General features: G+C 42.1%; 1 protein-coding gene across 7 annotated transcripts in view; it reads right to left on the bottom strand.

Annotated features, from left to right (window-relative positions):
- LOC148012151 (S-adenosyl-L-methionine-dependent methyltransferases superfamily protein) overlaps nucleotides 1-14,296 on the bottom strand; it is a 183,476-nt gene that overhangs the window by 123,524 nt on the left and 45,656 nt on the right. For all 7 annotated transcript variants that reach the window (XR_015689115.1, XM_087669523.1, XM_087669522.1 and 4 more), the window contains exon 3: nucleotides 8,110-8,207. Coding sequence is in view for 6 of the 7 variants with exons in the window: in XM_087669523.1 (XP_087525649.1) it covers nucleotides 8,110-8,207 (98 nt within the window). In the remaining variant the exon portion in view is untranslated. The remainder of the gene's footprint in view (nucleotides 1-8,109; nucleotides 8,208-14,296) is intronic.

The following is a 14,296-nucleotide window of genomic DNA, read 5'->3' on the forward strand; positions in this document are numbered from 1 at the left end:
TTTTTTGGTCACATTTGGGCTGAAAATCATGGCTGGCAGCAGTGGCAGCAGTAATCTCATGCACATTAAGAAGCTTGAAGGAGCACATAACTTTGCTGTCTGGCCAAAACAGTGCTACAATATCTTGTTGCAGAAGAAGTAGGCAAAGCCAATTAAGACCAAAAGGGCAAGGCCCGCAGACATGGAACAGGAAGATTGGGACGAGTTAAATGAGCTTGCACGCTCAACCATCGAGTTATCGATTTCTGATGCCTTGCTATTTAATATTGAAGGTTTGGATTCTACATATGCTATTTAGACTTGACTGGAAGAACTGTATACACAGAAGAGTGCTACAAGCAAAGTGTATTGGCTGAAAAAGCTTATGGATTTGCGTATGAAAGAGGGTACAGCAATGTCTACTCACTTGAGTGAGTTTAACTCCATTTTCAGCCAGCTGGTTTCCTTGAAGTTCTTGATTGATAAAGAATTTAAGGCTACATTCTTACTTTGCACTCTGCCAGAGAGTTGGGATACATTCAGGACTGCTATGGGCAATTCTAATGCGACTCTTTTGTATACTGACGTAGAGAGTGCTCTACTCATGGAAGAAATGAATCAACAGAGCAATGCATCCAATAAGTCTTCTAGTGCTTTGCATACTAGAGGTAGATCACAGGAGAAAGGCAAAATCTGATAGCAAGGGACGCAGTAAATCACGTGGCAAGGATGTTGAATGCCATCATTGTGGCAAGAAGGGTCACTTTAAACATGATTGCTACAAATGGAAAAAAGAGAAAGGAAAGGGCAAGAAGACAGATGATAGCAAGGAAGAGAAGAAAGAGAGTCAGCCTCAATCTCAAAATTAAAGAGGTGAATGTAGTCACTCATGATAGGGACTGTGGGAATGACGAACTCTCGGTCTCTTCACACTTTGGTGCACATGCTGTACTTGCAGATCCAAATGATGACATGCATACTTAGATTCTAGATTCAAGTGCTTCCTTTCATGTCACGCCTCATAGTGAGTGATTCTCTAACTATACATAGGGTCGACATGGTGTTGTCCATCTTGGGGACAACTATGCATGTGACATTGCAGATATTGGCAATGTGCAGTTGCAATTTCAACATGGTTCTGTCTTCACACTTCAGCATATACGGCATGTGTCTAAGCTCAAGAAGAGCTTGATTAGCACAAGGCAGCTAGATGACGATGGATTTCATACCACTTTTGGTGATGGAAAATGGAAGATCTATAAGGGGTCTAGAGTAATTGCCAGAGGTTGTAAAAGTGATATCTTGTATCTTCTCCATGTATCTAGTGTGAGTAATCATGTTGTTGCCGTGACCGAGCACTTAAGTGATTTTTTAGCAGAGGCTGTTATGACAGCCGTACACTTAATTAATCGGTCACCAAACAGGTCTTTTGGGGTGGGGGGGGGGAGGGGAGTTCCCCAAGAAGCGTGGTCGGGCAAACTATCTTCATATGCTACTGCTATGAGCAATTCTAATGCGATTCTTTTGTATGATGACATAGAGCGTGCTCTACTCATGGAAGAAATGAATCAGCAGAGGCAATGCATCCAATAAGTCTTCTAGTGCTTTGCATACTAGAGGCAGATCACAGGAGAAAGGCAAAATCTGATAGCAAGGGACGCAGTAAATCACGTGGCAAGGATGTTGAATGCCATCATTGTGGCAAGAAGGGTCACTTTAAACATGATTGCTACAAATGGAAAAAAGAGAAAGGAAAGGGCAAGAAGACAGATGATAGCAAGGAAGAGAAGAAAGAGAGTCAGCCTCAATCTCAAAATTAAAGAGGTGAATGTAGTCACTCATAATAGGGACTGTGGGAATGACGAACTCTCGGTCTCTTCACACTTTGGTGCACATGCTTTACTTGCAGATCCAGATGATGACATGCATACTTGGATTCTAGATTCAAGTGCTTCCTTTCATGTCACACCTCATGGTGAGTGATTCTCTGACTATACATAGGGTCGACATGGTGTTGTCCATCTTGGGGACAACTATGCATGTGACATTGCAGATATTGGCAATGTGCAGTTGCAATTTCAACATGGTTCTATCTTCACACTTCAGCATATACGGCATGTATCTAAGCTCAAGAAGAGCTTGATTAGCACAAGGCAGCTAGATGATGATGGATTTCATACCACTTTTGGTGATGGGAAATGGAAGATCTACAAGGGATCTAGAGTAATTGCTAGAGGTTGTAAAAGCGATATCTTGTATCTTCTCCATGTATCTAGTGTGAGTGATCATGTTGTTGCCGTGACCGAGCACCCAAGTGATTTTTGAGCAGAGGCTGCTATGACAGCCGTACACTTAATTAATCGGCCACCAAACAGATCTTTTGGGGAGGGGAGTTTCCCAAGAAGCGTGGTCGGGAAAACTACCTTCATACGCTCGCCTGAAAGTGTTTGGCTGCGAGGCTTTTGTACACATTCATAAAGAAAAACGCAACAAACTTGAGCCAACGTCCTATAAATGCATTTTCCTAGGACATGGTGATGAGGGTGAAATGGGGTATAGATTATGGGATCCCGAGAAAAGGAAAGTAGTACCCAGCAATGATGTTATCGTCCAGGAAGATCGCATGCATAAACAACCCAAAAAGACTGAAGAGGTCCATAGGGTTGTATTCCGAGAAGAAATACCTTTTGGACAGCAAAATGTGCCCACTGTACAGCAACAAATACTTGCAGAAAATAATACTGAAAATGATTAGCCAGCTATTGCCCATGATAATGAGCCACTATATGTGCAAGAACAGCCAGGAGAGCAAGCTGTTAATGCTAGTTTGCAAGCTGAAATGCCAGGACAGCAAGCTGAAAATACTCAACAACCAGCAAACAATGATCATTGGGTTAGGAAATCATCTAGGGATCCTAGACAACCTGATAGATTCATTCCTGGTACAAACAATGTGGCTGATTATGTCATGTTGATAGACTGTGGTGAACCATCTTGCTTCAAGGAAGCAATGGACAGACAGGACAACAAGAAATGGTATAAAGCCATGTTGTCAGAGATGGAATCTCTTGAGAAAAATAGCACTTGGAACTTGGTATAGTTGCCTGAAGGGTAGAAAACCCTTTCATGTAAATGGGTTTACAAGATGGTCACTTTTGGTTCCTCACCAAAGTACAAAGCAAGATTGGTTGCGAAGGGTACAAGCAGGAACATGGAGTTGACTTCAATGAGATCTTCTCTCTTGTAGTCAAGATGACTACATTGAGAACCATTTTGGGCTTGGTTGCAGCTGAAAATATGGAGCTCATACAGATGGATGTAAAGACTGCATTCTTATATGGTGATCTACATGAAGACATATATATGCAGCCTGAAGGGTTTGTGGAAAAAGGGAAAGAGAAGATGATATGTAAACTCAAAAGGAGTTTGTATGGGCTGAAACAAGCACCAAGAGAATGGTATCATAAGTTTGATACATTTATGCAATCTCAAGGTTTCCATAGAAGTCATGTGAATCACTGCTTGTACACCAAGAAGACAGTAGATGGCAGCCTGATTATCTTGGTTCTGTATATTGATAACATGCTGATTGCTGGCAAGGATACTCATGCCTTGGACTCACTAAAGCAAAGTCTTCATGGCAGCTTTGACATGAAGGACCTTGGTGATACAAATCACATTCTTGGCATGCGAATACTTAGAGATAGGTCGAAAGGATTACTCTATCTATCTCAGTAGGAGTATATCTCCAAGGTTTTGTAGCATTTTAATATGGAGGTGGGGGAAATAATTGGGGTTCCATTGCCTCCATATGTGAAACTCAGTGTAGAGGACAGCCCTATATCTGATGATGAGAAGGCTGAAATGGCCAAGATACCATATGCTTCAGCTGTTGGCAGTTTGATGTATGCTATGGTTGCTACACGTCCTGACATTGTCTTTGCAGTGGGAGTGGTTAGCAGATACATGGCAAACCCTAGTAAAAAGCATTGGGAAGCAGTGAAAGGTATTATGAGATACCTCAAAGGCACAAAGGAGTTATGCATCTGCTTTCGAAAGAAGAAGGCATCTATTGTTGGCTTTACGGATGCAGACTATGCTGGTCATGCCGATTGCAAAAAGTCCACTTCTGGGTATGTGTTTACCTTCATAGGAGGAGCAGTCTCTTGGATCTCCAAGCTACAAAAGTGTGTTGCATTGTCCACTACAGAGGCAAAGTATGTGGCTGCCACTGAGGCATGTAAGGAGGCTTTATGGCTTTCACGTCTGGTGGGAGAGCTTGGCATTACAGAGTTACAAGTTCTCCATTGTGATAGTCAAAGTGCTATCATGCTAGCACGGAACCCCATCTTTCATACCAAGACGAAGCACATACAAGTGAAGTACCACTTCATTAGAGATGTACTTGACAACAAGAGCATTGGGCTTGTCAAAGTGCATACAGATGATAATCTTGCAAACCTTCTTACGAAGGGTCTTTCAACAAAGCAGTTTGCTCATTGCCGACAGATGATGGGAGTTGGATAGATATATGTATTTCAGCTTTGTACATACCTAGACTTAGCTGATTCTTTTCTCCTCTTAAGGTACATTTCCTTTAGATAGGAGGTTGTTGGGAATAAAGGGCCATCGTGCTCTTTTATACATGTACGGGTGTGAACACACCCTTAGCACATTGTACTTTCATAAATATATCTATCTAAAAACCTCTTTCAATGTACCCACAAGTCGTGCTCACTCTCTCTCTCAACTCTACACTCTCTCTCTCTGTCTCTCTGCTGTTAGCAAGCACTACGCGTCTCAATCCGCGAGCCACCTTTAAGCTCAACACAAACTAAATTGTCCGAGAAGCACATGAGATAGGCAAATTTCTTTACTATGTTTCACTTTCAAATAGGAAAAAGAATGCAGTGGCTGTTGCATTGTCTCATATGCCCATAGTTGCCAAGGGTTTCTAAAACGAAAGGTATGAAACGTGTTTCATAGGTTTCATACAAGTTTCTTAAAACATTAAAAACAAGTTTCATTCAACATGGAGAAAGACTATCATGAGACTTTATACATATTGAGTATAACTCATATGACATAATTTATCATAATTATAATTCTATACAATACAAATGGAGATTTGACATAGCATCAATATATATGTGCATCATGGTCCATTATCCATGACAATAGTAGCCTTAATTAGAAGAAGCCATCAATATATACATGCATTATAGACAACAATACATTCTTGTAAACAATATCAATGTCCATGTCAATGCATCAAATGGATCGAGGACAAACGTTGATTACGAAAGTTCAAATCTATTTTTTAGGGTAGGGCTTTTTGGAAATTTAAAATAGATATTTCATAGGTTTCTAAGATGCCCAGGTATGAAACAAGTTTCCTAACCTTATGAAATGAGTTTCTTAGCAACTATGTATAAGCCTTAGATTTCGATTGTCAGTATGATATATCACACTAAGTTGGATGCTATGAAAGATCAATATGCTACTGATTTAAATTTTTGAAAATGTATATGATCAACTTTGCAATAGCTAGAGACATGAGCACTTTGTGCTTAGAGATGGTTGTCCGATGATGCATAGGCGATTGCATGTCACAAAGGAATTGAGACCTACAGTGATGACTGAGAGTGATGCTCCATATGGAAGGCATAGAGGTATTAATGCTACAAATAAGCAAGAGGAGCATTTCTTTTATTGGCTTACTTTGAGACGCGACGTAGAGCAGTTTGTTCAAATATGCATAGTATGTCAAAAAGTAAAGTGTGATAGGCAAAAGATGTTGGATTTATTGCAACCCTTTCCTATTCCTAGTAGGCCTTGGCAGAGCATTGCTATGGACTTTATCTTTGAGCTTCCTAGGACATCTACAAGGAATGATGGAATATGGAGTATTATTTGCATGTTCAATAAGCATACCCATTTCATTCTGGTGAGGAAGAAGATTAAGGTCAATCATATGGCACAGTTATTTTTGAATCATGTGTTCAAGTACCATGCCATGCCAGAGTCAATCGTCAGTGATCAAGACCCTTTAATGACCAATTCGTTTTGGAAGGGATTCTTTTGATCTTTATGGGTTTCTTGTGTCATTTGGGCTTACAAATGCTCTTGCCACTTTCAATTGAATGATGGATAGAATTTTCAAGACCAAATAGACCTTTCGTAGACACATTATTTCTTGACATGATTGTACATTAATTCAGAGTCCCAATTATGTTGCTTTGTACTAGCCTGTTTTCTGGTCCCTAAGCAGAGGCATTTGCCCATAAGCATGGACACGGCTGAAGGAGAGAACTAAAAGTCATTGTAATACGTCACTCTTGATCTCTGCTCTTCTATCCTCCAGCTGTGCTGAGACCTGCTGCAGTTTTCATCAAACAGAACATATTAAGCACAACCAGCAGCATGTCTAGTAGCCAAAACCAGAAGCTGCGTAAAGCCCACATAAACACACATGGGCAGGCAGCCAATAGATGCACCTTTGGAAGTTCTGCACCACAGGTGAACAGCAGCATTGTCAACTCACTAGCACCAGTCATTAAGCACTTTTCAGGGAGGTTGGCCTGTCTTAGCTCACCTATCTCACAGCCACTTTTACCTGCTTAATGCAGTGCAAAGTACATTGTAACCATCTTCTCCATCACACAGTTGATGTCCTTGGCTTCATTTTCATAGAGCAGCGTAATCATGCTTATCCTTGCAGTTCATCCTTGCACAGCAAATAACCCTGAAGAGCAATAGCATTCAACTACTGGATATTTCTTTAGCCTACTTGTACACACCTTCTAATTACAGAAACCCAGTTATGCAGTAAACTTAGCACAAATTGGCTCTGTTGCAGTCCCAAAGGTGATGGCTTAGCCATTGAAACTTCAGTTCATAATCATGAGGCTGTAAATCGAAGTCTTGCTGGGCAAATAACTTAGACACCTCCATTCACATATTTTCATAGCAACTTGGAACAACGGCGGGTAACAGGGGACAGGGAATTGCATAGGAATGGGTTTAGGGGACATGCAAGGGAAGAAACAGCGCGTTAAAACTAGGAGAATTGAAATTCTCTCATTATTTAAAACAAATACTTGGCAAGTATACAGAGACACTTCAAAGCTGATTTGATCAAGGAGAGAGAGCAAACACAGAAAATGGCACATCGTCTGATCGTGGAATGAGCCTGAAATCATGGTGGAACAGAAGTGGAACAATTTGTGGTAAAAGATGAGGTAATAAGTCAAAAGTTGACCTTTAGTCAGTGGTGCTCATTCCCCACCAGCAGTCCATTACCTACAAGGGCAATGGGACAGTAAACTTCCTTACAAAAAAGACCTGTCTGGAATGTTGACAGGAACATGCCTGAAAAAAATGTCATTCCAGCAGTCCTAACCTCCAGCTCCCCCCCAAAAAAACCCCAACTCCATGTTGCTATGCATGGTGTGCTCATGAAAGTCCGGCCTCTTGCCCACTCAAACACTCCACCAGTCCTCCTTGGTTCTCAACTATGGCCACAATTCATGCAGCAAGTGTCATGAGTCATGGATAAGCATGTCTGTAATTGCCTACAAGACATCCCATGTTGCTATTCATTCGTCCTGCAAGCTATCACATCTGCCACTGTGGCTCTCGGTCACTCTCTTGGTTAATACTTGGAGGGGAGGCACCCCCCTCCAGCTTTGTGGACATTTGGGTGTGTGTCTTATCTCAGGAAAGAAACATGATCATGCCGCACACTAATGTATAACCAACCTGCAACACAAGCACTCAAAGACAGGAATTTAAAGGTCAAGATCTCACATTATTCACAAACCGCATGCCACTTGTTAAAGGTGCAAACATAAGCACAACAAATATCAACTCAACAGTGCATTCAGCCAGTTAAAAACCACACTTTCAGATACACAACTGAGTTTGACCTGTGTGATACAAACATGCTTTTTGATAGCATCTTATCAGTGTGAGGACATGAACAGTCAAACAGTGAACAAGGCTACAAAAGCTCTTGGATTTAAACTATGAGGAATCCCTCTTTCTATTAGAAGCTTATATGCACTGTCTTGTCCAACCACGTGACCATAGGAGGATAGTAATGTTCAAAGCAAGAGAAAAGCCATTTACTTGGATCCATTATCTTCTCTGACAGTACAATTAGCCTGGTTTCCACTTTTGATGGGTCCAGAACTATGTGTCTCACTCTTGGTCTATCAAACAGGTACCTATCATAACATGAAAGACAGTTCATCTCTGAGACAGCAAACAAAAAACATTAATTGAATGTTCTCTTGTTGTACAGTAAAAAGCAGCATAGAGATATATGCTATAATGTTTTGTAAAACAAAAAGGAAAAGTTGAAACCAAAGGAATGCTCTGATCTATGCCACCAAGTATAAAATCCAATCGTATAAAACCTTGATGCATGCCAAAAAGAAATGCAGAATTCTGGTTTTCATATTCTCAAGTCAGACATGATGGTTCAAACATTCTTGTGAGAGGGGTGAATGGACTTCACTTTTTTCCAGTCGACTGAATTGAAGGGCCTAGGGATCAATGATCAGTGCTTGATGTTTCACAGTAAGTGATACCATTTGAATGTATGAATTGGGTATCAACCATAAGATGATTATGCATGTGCATTGATACAAGACAGCTTGATCAGAGGATCATTTGGGCCCTGCTTTTAACGAAAGTTCTTGTGCGCTAAAAGTGGCAGACTAAAACCAGACTTTCAAGCAGAAGCTGAGCTAGAAAGGCCATGAAGTTGAATGCTACAGCAGCTGGAAAGTGGAGTTCAAGTCCTTAATCATCAATTATAGACATTGGACCACCATATTGTCTGTCAGATTCAACCATCTTCAGCCTTGCTTTTTCACTGCATGAAGCTATTGAGTATCCATGTCTTCTCTTGCCGAAGGTGAGATTATATGATGCCATCTACATAGTGTACATGGAATTTTGCACTCCTTTTTCTCATAAGGTGAGGTGGTTGTTGCTTCATGTATGCCAGCATTATGACCATTTCTTGCTTGAGTTGCCCCTCAATGGGTCCTCAATACCATTAGCATTTTGGGGCTTAGATCCTCAAGCATTGCATTCATACTAACACAATGGTAGCCTATGATTTTGGTGATTTGGCCTAGCCTAAATAGCATCATTTCACCTCAGTTCTCTTCCTTGCTCACATGCTTGCTTTGTGCATTGACTTTGTGTTCAGCTCACACATGCTATTTTTTTCTCCTACTTGTCATCATTGCAAAGTTGTTGGGAGCATTACGTAGGTTTTAGTGGCTTGTAAATATCTTAGGGCTTGGATCAAGTAATATCACTTATGTCCAAGTTCCAAAGATATCTAATAATGAGTTCTATCTTCTTTATCTTCTACTATATGCGAAATTGGGGCAATCATTAATGTCAAGATGAAGTATTGAACATTGGGGCAAATCAAGGAAAATTTGCTATATGGGTCAATCAGGTTTGTGCAAACCTACTTTATCTATCAGGTTTATACAAAATGTGCTCAAATTATGTGGCCCCTTGGGTATGGGTAAAGATACACAATTGCCTCATATTGAAATGGTACCATTGCTTTGTGGGATCCTAGCAACATTGAGCATTGGTGCATTTTGCTATAATGAAGCTACTTTCATCGACTAATCTCATTTTCTCTCTAAGCACATCTAACAATGAACATACATCTATAAACTATCCAATCTATCGAATGCCAAGAATTTGGAAGGAGCCAACTCTTATGGAAGCCTAGGACCAAGACCCATCCTCATACCTAAGATCTTTGGAAGTTTGTCTCATGACAGTCCTTTATCTTAAAGTTACCCTTGATGATGGTCAAAACCATCCTCAACACCTACCAACCTTTGGGAGTCCATCATCATGCCAATCCCTCATTTGTAAGTTACCATTGATGATGGCAAGTCCTCCAAGACGGTAGCTCTATGAGACTGATCATTGCACGACCTATGCACATGTTCATTCAAATGCATTGATATTGTATTCATAAATGTTGGACAATCCACACTATAAGACATTTGGTTGTATTGTGGAGACTGTTAAGCTAATCAGAATTGGCCTACAACATAAACTCATTTTTCTGGCTAATTTGCTTCGATTCTCATACAGAACCAATATATTTCCTTGATGAAATCAAATTAAAACAGTTTTCTACAACTTCAGTAGGACAACTAGCTCAAAAATCATGGGCATTGCCACCTTCATCCCTGTCTATCCCACATTGGTGCCAGCTTTGCTACTCCTCCTTCATGTCATCATCATCATCTTCTCATCACCCTCATCCTGTTAGCATTCTACATTTCATGGGTTTTAGTGGCTGTATTTGGGCACTTGGGCAGGCCCCTGAGTGGGCATCTGGGCAACCTTTTGTGTGCCGTCCAGTTGTCTCGGGCCTCTCCCCATGGCCTATTTATTGGTGCCTTCCCTTCTCTCTCCTCATTCATTGCACATCTGCATCCATTGGAAAGAGGGGGGGCTAGAGGCACTCTACTGATCACCACAGCCCATGTGGCTTGTAATCTTCTCATACTTTGGTATATGGATTCCATGGCCCATTTCATGAATCATCCTCAATTGAATTATTGGGTTCTTGTTTTCTGTTCATCTCTTTCAGTGTTCAGCAGTTGTCTTCTTGGTTCCGCAACGTATCTCTTTCTCAAATGGTATCAGAACACCAAGAACAGGGTCCTGGTGCACATGCTTCTGCTGTTCATGGTGTGACAGATCTTCCACAGGCTGATTCTTCCAGTTAAGTGGCTGCTGTACTTTGTGTTTTGCTGAGCAACATGCTGCATTTCAATTTTCATGGCTATTCTTTCTCAACTCTCTGGGCGCACCCCTATGGTTGCTGGGTGGCATGTTTTCTTTGCCGTGTGCTGCTAACAGCTGCGTTTAATCAGTCCCAGCAATCATCCTAGTCTTCTCTATTGCCATTTTGACCTTCTCACCATCACCTTCAGCATTCACGCAGTATCTCCTTCACAGTGTTCATTTCAACATTGTGTTTGTCATCCAAGTGCCACCTTGATGATCACAGCAAATCAGCGTTCATTTCGGGTCTCTGCAATTTATCTCTGCCTAATCCAATCTGAGACATGAAGGTTCGAGGATTTCTATTCACTCTTGCATAGCGTGTTTTCAGCATTCTTTCTTCATCTATTATGAGTTATTCTTCACCTTTGAGTTCTACTATTCTATCATTGTGTTTTGCTGTATACTTTGTGTTTATCCTTTTTTCAGGCAGTAAGCACCACTCCAAACCGGGAGGAGGAGGAGTGATCAAGGAGAGTTCTGGCTAGGCATCCTAGTATTTTACCCCCCCTTTCGGAGCCAACTGAAGCATCAGATTGGCGTTCTGAGGAGTAGAGAGAAAGCTATTGTCTATGCACATTTTTTTTGTCAACAAGAGATTTATCTTCTCAGGATATGCAAAAATAAATTGACAGGCTTCACCTCTATGAGTATTCTTCTACATCTTCTATTCAGGGTTGTCTCCATACGTAGTACGGACTCATTCATACGGTATGATCTGTACGGTATCGTACCGTACGTATTCGTACAATTTAGTACGACAAAACTGGCACTTTTTTGCCACTCTTTCCCAAGGCTAAAAATTTCTTTCTTTCTTTCTCCTTTCTTTTTTTTTCTTCTTTCTTTCTTCTTTCTCTCTTCCCCAAGCCTCTCACTCTCTCTTTTTCTCTCAAGCCTCAATCACTCACTCACTCACATACACACACACACTCTCTCTCTCTTTCTCTCTCTCTCTCTCTCCATGGCACGAGAGAGAGAGAGAGAGAGAGAGAAGACCTGGATCCGACCCCCCTCCCCCCATGGCACGAGGATGGCACACTACCAGACCCACTTCCTTCAGGTATCTGAGGATGGTTTCATCACCCGACCCAATTACATGGACACACAGCTGCCTCATGGACTACGCACAGTTATTGGTCAGATCCGCACCTCATCCCACCACCTGAGGATTGAGACAGGCAGATGGGAGGGTATACAGACAGAAGAATGCATATGCCCACTATGCGACAGAGAGCCAAAGACAAAGGAACACTACATCTGCCGATGCACTGTATATTATGGCATACAGGGTAGATACCACTGTCTGTTTCGAGAGGATTTTGGACCCCTGAGACAGATCATGCAGTTTGAGGATCAGAGATGCTTGGGATTTTTCCTCTTGGAGCTCCAAAGGCGTAGAGCAACAATTCTACGGAGTAGGAGGCCCCCACAGCTCGGCTCACATAAATAGAGAGCAGTCACTGACTCTTTCACTGATACACGATAGAGTATGGCAGATACCACTACTACTGCCACACAGCCTACAGGAGTACATCATCATTGGACCTCATCCTCTGTAGGTGTCCCTTTGGATAGAGCAGTGGCACTTAGCCGGTCTAGGCGCCCACGTCCACCCGGACGAAGGCCTAGACATCCACACCACAGACAAATTAAAGCCATCATTGAGGGCCACAGGAGACAGATACCGAGACGCCTCAGCCATGCAGAGATACACCTCCCTAGAGAACAGACATATCATTGATGGAGAGCTTTCCTTTCTCTACTCTCACTTTCAAATCACTGACATGTTTCCCTTTTATAGGACACTACTTCATTTCTTTTTCAGTCTTATAGGCATGTTTTTCATCTTTTTTCTCATTCCAGATGAGAAACACACCATCATTGTATGCATTGCTTTGGTCTCATAGGCCACATTGGCCTTTTAGAGATGTTAATATACTCTCTCTCTCTCTCTCTCTCTCTCTCTCTCTCTCTCTCTCTTTTGTAATGGATGTTATATTTATAAAGTACTAAACGACAAAAGAGTTACAAAAGTCATGGCAAAGACGCAGAGGAAATTGCCATATGCCAGGGAAGTAAGTCCTCCCGAGGGAGTAAGTCAAAGTGCCGAATGAGATCTATCTGCCAATGCAAGAGACCTTTAAGCCTAGCAATATGTCCATGAACATTAGAGGCTGAATCAAAAAGAAAAGCATCCCGAATGGTCCAATTGTGCCAACAGCCCCAGTATCTAAGAAAGTGAAACAAGATCTTCATGTGCGACTGTGCCGGTGTGGGGTATTTGGGCCGCACAAAAACCCAATCAAAAGGGCTTAGCGAGAAACCAACCACTGCTCGCCAAACTGCTGACAAGAGTGACCAAATTTTCTTAGCGAGAGGGCAAGAAATAAATCGATGACGGGCCGATTCCACACTAGTGGTGCAAAAGAAACAATTGCCGTTGGAGATTCGACGCTTGGAAAGGGCTGAAGCAAGAGGAAGACCACCAATCATCACCCTCCAAAGAAAGACCTTGCATTTGAAAGGTGTCTTGTTCAACCACCCCTCCATCACAGTGTTCTCTCTCTCTCTCTCTCTCTCTCTCTCTCTCTCTCTCTCTCTCTCTCTCTCTCTGTGTGTGTGCACGTGACGTCTGACTGATGTGACATCTAACCCTGAATGTGACGACTGTTGGATGCGAGAACGTAGCCAATGATGTGATGACTGTTGGATGTGACGATGTAGCCACTGACTCTACATGTGACATCTAACTGATGTGACGTCTAACCCTGGATGTGACGATTGCTGGATGCGAGAACATAGCCACTAACTCTGCATGTGATGGCTAACTCTGGAGACGCCCGTCTGCCTACATATTGCTGGGCGCCCAGGGGCAGATGTTACAGTGTTAATGACTGGCAGGGCAATGGACACCTCTCTTGCGTGACGCAGACCTGTCGTGAGCAGAAGCACGTCTCTACGCAGAGAAACTGTCAATGTCCTGCAGAGTCACATCTCTAGATAGGGAGACTCTGGCTGCCTTGGAAGTCGATGTGTATTGGGTGCTGTCTAAGAAGGGTCTGAGGGTCAATGCAAGCATATTGAGTGGCTGTCCTAAACTGCGAGATGGCAGAGACTACTAACAAAGAAACCAGTGGACATGAGACCGAACTTGATACACAACCAATCAGGCCAACCACAGGAGGGACTGTATCAGAAGGGCAGTACAAGACCCCCACTAAGGACGAAAAGTTCTACTATAGACAAAGCAGGAGAGCTCATGAAAATGCCACTCCCACAAGTGCCAAGCAATGGACAAAGATGCAAAGGCTGACTGCAACAAATGGTTTGGATGACATGAAAGCCCTCATAAGAGCTGAGATTGCAACAATATGTATGCCAATATTTGACAAGGTGACAAGTGACATAAATGCGATGCATGAAACATGGGGAAAGAAATTGAATGCTAAAATGGATGCAAAACTGAAAGTGT

The sequence above is a fragment of the Lygodium microphyllum genome, chromosome 27, assembly GCF_053477565.2.
Source record: "Lygodium microphyllum isolate KBCC chromosome 27, Lygodium_microphyllum_v1.1.10, whole genome shotgun sequence".
NCBI lineage: Eukaryota > Viridiplantae > Streptophyta > Polypodiopsida > Schizaeales > Lygodiaceae > Lygodium > Lygodium microphyllum.